Genomic DNA, 6,000 nt, shown 5'->3' with positions numbered 1-6,000 from the left:
TAATGACTAATAGGATGTGGTTTGAATGCTGGGAGGAGGCTTAAAGGAGGAAGGCATCACAGTATATTGTATTCTTGTAAACATTAGTACAAGTACAGAGTAAGAGAGATTTCCCTAGATGATGCTAATTAGGCCTCAAGCTCCTCTGCTTTCAGAGGGATGAAACATTAAGGATTCTTATCCATTTTACATCTACTAGGGTATAATATACTTCCCTAAAGAAGAATGGATTCCAACCTGGCTATCTTTCTTCTAAGATGCTGTTACCAGTTACCCTCCATGTTCCTGGCTCCCTGTAGGATCAGCCCAACCTCCTGAACAGAGTCCTACAAGATGGCACAAGAGAACAAGGCTGCCCACGATACGGAGGGTAGAAAATGAAAATGGAGCCCTTGTCCCACATTCTCTTCCCAGCTCCCAGTCCTTCAGGACAGGGCTGCATCCCTGTAAGGGCTGTGCGATCTTCCACGTATAAGGGTTCTCCGCCCTCCAGACCCCTCTGCCCCTCCCTCTTGTATCTGTGCCTCTGATCCTGCTCTCTCTTCTCCACTGGTAACCAGCTCTTCCCATGCTTACTCAGAAGACAGAAGAAAAGGGAAGAATAACCAGTCCAGCACAATTGCAGAGAGAGCAGGGCCAGGGGCCAGCACTGGAATGTTGGAGGCAGGTTTTCAGCCTTCTCCACACTCTGCAGAAAGACTGCTTGAAGTCAGAAATATGATGATCCTGATTGACCAGTACCAGGGACAGAAGTCTGGAACCAGAATGACATGGGGCTATACAGAGCTGAACCTCACACTGGGGCCATATCAGAGGCTGGAGCCCACTCCAGTGGGCTGACTGACACCATGCGGGAGGGAGGGAGCTGAGCCATGGGTAGCTGCCCCCCAACCCCAGGTGTGCACTCAGCCCTGAAGGCCAGCAGACGCCCAGCTGGTCCCCACCTCGAGCAGCCTGGATGCCATAGGATGGGCTCTGTTTTGAGGCGGCTACTCCACAGTCTCAGACCCTGGAGTCTTGGCTCCCTGTTTCCTGGCTGCTGGGTCAGTGTGGCAGCTCCTCTGGGTGGACACAGCCAGATGAGGAGAGCTTGCCTGCTGTGCGGAAGGAGGTGCCAGCAGTCAGACATTTTCCAGGACATTCAGGGGAACAAGGCCTCTCTTCTTCCCACTGAGGACTCTGATGAAGCCGTCTTGCTCTTCTTCACAGGTCACACAGATCTGAAGACCGAGGAAGAAAAAACAAAAACAAGTCAACAGGAAAGCAGTGGAAACCTGTACCTAAAATTACTGCTGTCGGAGGCCTCAGGAACTCCAGTTTGGGGAAGACTGAGACAGGAGGATTGCAGGTTTGAGAACAGTCTCAGCAACCAGAGAAATTCTTAGCAACCTAGGGAGACTGCTGTTTGAAAACAAAAAATAAAAAGGACTTAAATACATTAAGTCTTTTCTACTAAAGAATTAGCTTAATTTAGACTAACTCTATTTTGTAAAACCATAATTTGTAAACTTGTATAAGTTCCTGTTTCTTTGTAAGTTAGCATTTTCTAAAGATTGCAGATGTCAACCCCTCTTCCCAGCATTCTGTTCTAGACAAATTAGCCAACCCTGTAAGACTGTGGAACCAAGCTCCCACCAATAGGATGACGGTACAGAAATTTGCATTAGAGATAAAAAGTGTGCAAACCTCTTGCCATTTGGGCTTGCTTTTTTGGCAAAAAATATAATCGCCTTGCTAAGTTAGAATAAATAAAACAATGGGAAAGACTTAAGTATATTCTTGTATATCTAGACTAGAGAAAAGCAAACTCTCTAAAAAACCATATGGAGCCGGGTGTGGTAGCATACAACTGTAATCGCAGTACTTGGGAGACTGAGACAGGAGGACCATAGATTTCAGGCCAGCCACAGCAACTTAGTGAGACCCTGTTTCAAAATTAAAAAAAAAAACAAAAAAACAAGGAGGCTGGGGGTGTAGCTTAGAGGTGGAATGCCTCTGGGTTCTACCACTAGTACCATAAAAAATAAACAAGAAAAGAAAAGAAAAAGAAAAAGAGCCACGTAGAAAATATTTTTGGCTCTTCCTGCTGTATGGTTTCCATAGCAGACTCAGCTATTGTAGGGTGAAAGGAGCCATATATATGAATGAGCGTCATCACATATTTTTTGGTGGTTCTGGGGTTTCTGGAAACCCTTCTACCTCCGGACTACACTCCCAGACCTATTTTTATACATTTTTTTAAAATTTGGAAACAGGGTCTCTTAAGCCAGCGCAGCTGGCTTCGAACCTGCACGATCCTCCTGTCTCCGCCTCCCAAGCGCGGGGATTACAAGAGTGCGCCACCACGCCCGCCGAGTGTGTCATCACATTTTAATAAAACTTTATTTTAAAAAAAACAGAGCAGATTAGATTTGGCCAGTAGGCCAGTTTGCTGCCCCTGATCTATATATCACTATCAAAAATATTGTTTTGATGAATATATATTTTTAGTAGAATATAATATTAAAGTATGAATTAGAAGGAAATTTTGGTGTGATATATACCTAAGTCTTTATGTTAACAATAGCTTGATGGTCGAATTGCTTGTGACCGTTATTTTCTTCGGTCTTTAAAAATGCTCTCTTCCAACTTTTTCATAACAATTTAGTTTTATAATTAAAAATTCCTCTGCTTTTTCAAAGTTTTAATAGAATGCAAAGAATCAATGGAAGTAATATTATAGGTATGCTAGAACCATGGATAAATTAAAATGTATGTTTTTATGATCTTTCAAGTGAATTCAATTAGGACAATTTTTAAGTTTGAAGAATGAAGAAAATATATTCTTGCATCAATACAAACTCAATCTACGTTCATAAAAAATGGATGACTTAATTCTATTTGGAAACAAGAGCTCTGTGAAATATAATATAATAATTATGAGACAGATTAACCCCAGAGGCACAAATATGATTTAATAAAAAAAGATGCATTGCATTTATTTTTGGAATCAAATTTCTTCTATTTCCCTGTTAATGACCATTTGTCTCTTTATATTTTTAGAGTTATAAATATCATGCTAGCTATTTTATGGTGCTTACTGGGTAATTTTAAGTAGCTCTAACCACTGCAGATGAATTCAGTCTTTACTCTGAGTGGTAAGGAGGACACCCGTGGTGTCTAGCCATGGTGCTGGGGTGCTGGGGCTTTATACAGGTGACCACATCGGGTTACTCCATCCACATTAAGAGGGAGATGCTACTGCGTTGATTTTACAGATGAGAATATTGACATTCAGAGGTGACTTTGTTGAAATAACATTATTTTCTTTTGTCTTTTAAAAATGTTACTTTCATAATAAGTGTAATTTTGTGTGTGTGTGTGTGTGTGTGTGTGTGTGTGTGTGTTACTGGGGGTTGAACTCAGGAGCCTTCTACCTTTAAGCTATACCCCTAGCCCTACTTTTTTATTTTGACACAAGGTCTCACTAAGTTGCTGAGGCTGGTCTTTAAATTTTAATCTTCCTGTCTTAGTCTCCCAAGTATTGGGATTACAGGTATGCACCACCATGCCCAGCTTGTGATTTAGTTTTGTAATCTAAAAGATGTCTCTGTTTCTTAAAAGTTTTAAATGGACATAAAGAATAAATGGTAGCCTTTTTATAGGTATGGTAGAACTCACAGTGTTGTTTTGTGTGTGTGTGTGCGTGCGTGTGTGACTTTTGGGATTAAACCCAGGGATATTCTACCTCTGAGCTACATTCTCAACTCATTCTTTATTTTCTATTTTGAAACAGGCTCTCACTAAGTTGTGGAGGGCTTCACTAAGTAGTTGAGGCTGGCCTTGGACCTGTGACCCCCCTGTCTCAGCCTCCCGTATCCTGGGATTCGGGGTGAACCCCATCACACCTGAGCAGCTGGTATGTAATTGAACCTGTGTGTCCGACTCACCTGGTTCTCCTTCAGTGTAATCTGTCCCTGTTCTTTACATCCAATGAAGGTTCTCACACATCTAAAAATTCTCTCATTTTGCTGTACTCTCTGAACAAAGTTGGCTGGGAAGAAGCCAATCCTGTCTTGGATTTTTCCCTGAAAAGAAAAAGAAGACATTCTTTCACAGTGGCAACATTTATTGTGGTTAGAATTACCAAATGGATTTTTTTCCTTTTAAAGAAAGAGAAATACTTGCTTTCCACCAGTCTTCGTTGGAATCCTCTAGAAGGGTAATCATGTCTCCTGGCCTAAAATGAAGAATGAATTAGTTGGGTGGGGAAGTAGAGGGGAAAATGCAAAAAAAAATGTACATGATACTTAAAAGGCAGACATTTTTTCATTAATGCAAATAATCTTAATATAGATAGAAATAAAATGAATGTGACTTTTTTTTTTTTTTGGTACTGGGAATTGAACCCAGGGGCATTTTACCTTTGAAATACATCCCCAGCCCTTTGAATTTTTTTTTTTTTTTTTTTTACTTTGAAACAGTGTCTTGCTGCATTGCTGAGCCTAACCTCAGATCTGCGTCCCTCCTGTCTCAGTCTCCCAAGGACTGGAATTACTGTGCCCCGCCTGAACATAACTTTTACCAGTTCTTCCCACTCAAGAAGATAGAAAGCAAACACAGTTTCTGTACTTTTTTTTTTTAACCCTTAGCTTTATTTTCAAACATAGACAACTTATATTTTCATTTCAAAATGCTCCAAAACTTAGAAGTTGATAAATTTTGAGGTGCGAGCCCCCGTTATATTCTTCCTCACAACCCTCCTCTCATGTCGTGCGTGTTGCTCTAGGTCTTCCCACACACGCTTATATGAAGATGTGCACCTTTTTTTCTTTTGCACCAAACTCTAGAATTAGCCATCGTCTTCATCATTATTTATACCTTCTTAAAATGGACAGCACTTTCCCTTAACCCCACCTTCTCTACCTGCCACCTTTCAGATTGGTCTGCTTTGGAATTCTGCTGTAGACTTGGGTGCGTGCGTGCCTTTGCCTCACTCCCTGAGAATTACTTTAAAGTGTAGCTGAACACGCGACTGTTTTTGTCGTTGATGTTGTAGATGTGGTTGTTACCATTTCCTGTCTGTTTGTTTCAAATCAGGATGTGTGTGCCCATGGACGGATGTGTGTATGAATTCCTTTTACTTGGAACTTACTGGAACATTTGTAATCTGAAGAGTCTTACTTTTCACTCGGGGAAATTTTTTTCTACTCTATCTTTTACTGTTTTATCTCATCCATTTTCTTCTTCTTCCCTTTGGGAACCAATACAAACAGGATCATTCGGATCCATCTTCTAAGCTTTGCATCTTTTTTTGTTTTTGGTGCTGGGGATTGGACCCAGAGGCTTTCTATCTTCATGCTACAAACCTAGTACCAATAATAATAATTATTATTTTTTAAATTTTGAAACAGAGTCTTACTAAGTCGCTAAGGGTCTCTGTGTTGCTGAGGCTGTCCTTGACTCTGTCATCCTTCTGTCTCAACCTCCCAAGTAATGGGATTACAGGTATGGGCCACGAGGCCCGACTCATATCTTTTGTCTTTTGTATATGTTTCCTATCTTTTTTCCTCTCTCTATTAAAATTTTTCTCAGTTTTATCTTTCTAATTATTTTGTATCTGAGCTTTTCTATTATTTGTCTTAATACTGAGAATTTTTTTTCTTTCTTTTTTTTGGTGGTACTGGAGATGGAACCCTTCTACCTCCGGGCTACACTCCCAGACCTATTTTTTATATTTTATTTGGAAACAGGGTCTCTTAAGCCAGCAAGGCTGGCTTCGAACCTGCGCTATCCTCCTGTCTCCACCTCCCAAACGTGGGAATTACAAGCGTGTGCCATCACGCCTGGCAATACTGAGGATTTTTGAAGGCAAAATTTAGGAAATATTTTCAGGAAAAAAACCTCGAGGGTTCTTTGTTATTTTCTTTTTTTTTTTTTCGGTGGTACTGGGGTTTCTGGAAGCCCTTCTACCTCCGGGCTACACTCCCAGACCTATTTTTTACATTTTTATTTGGAAAC

At 40.8% G+C, this 6,000-nt stretch overlaps 1 protein-coding gene across 1 annotated transcript in view; it reads right to left on the bottom strand.

Annotated features, from left to right (window-relative positions):
- Positions 1-1,121: 1,121 nt before the first annotated feature.
- Positions 1,122-6,000, bottom strand: part of STAC (SH3 and cysteine rich domain) — a gene marked incomplete at both ends in the record, with an annotated part of 113,123 nt that continues 108,244 nt past the window's right edge. The window contains 3 exons of the mRNA XM_080715250.1: positions 1,122-1,220; positions 3,930-4,067; positions 4,168-4,219. Coding sequence (XP_080571376.1) covers positions 1,122-1,220; positions 3,930-4,067; positions 4,168-4,219 — 289 coding nt within the window. The remainder of the gene's footprint in view (positions 1,221-3,929; positions 4,068-4,167; positions 4,220-6,000) is intronic.

The sequence above is a fragment of the Muscardinus avellanarius genome (genome assembly GCF_963383645.1).
Source record: "Muscardinus avellanarius genome assembly, chromosome: 18".
NCBI lineage: Eukaryota > Metazoa > Chordata > Mammalia > Rodentia > Gliridae > Muscardinus > Muscardinus avellanarius.
Note: the sequence above shows the minus strand (reverse complement) of the source record. Positions and strands in the feature narration are given on the sequence as shown.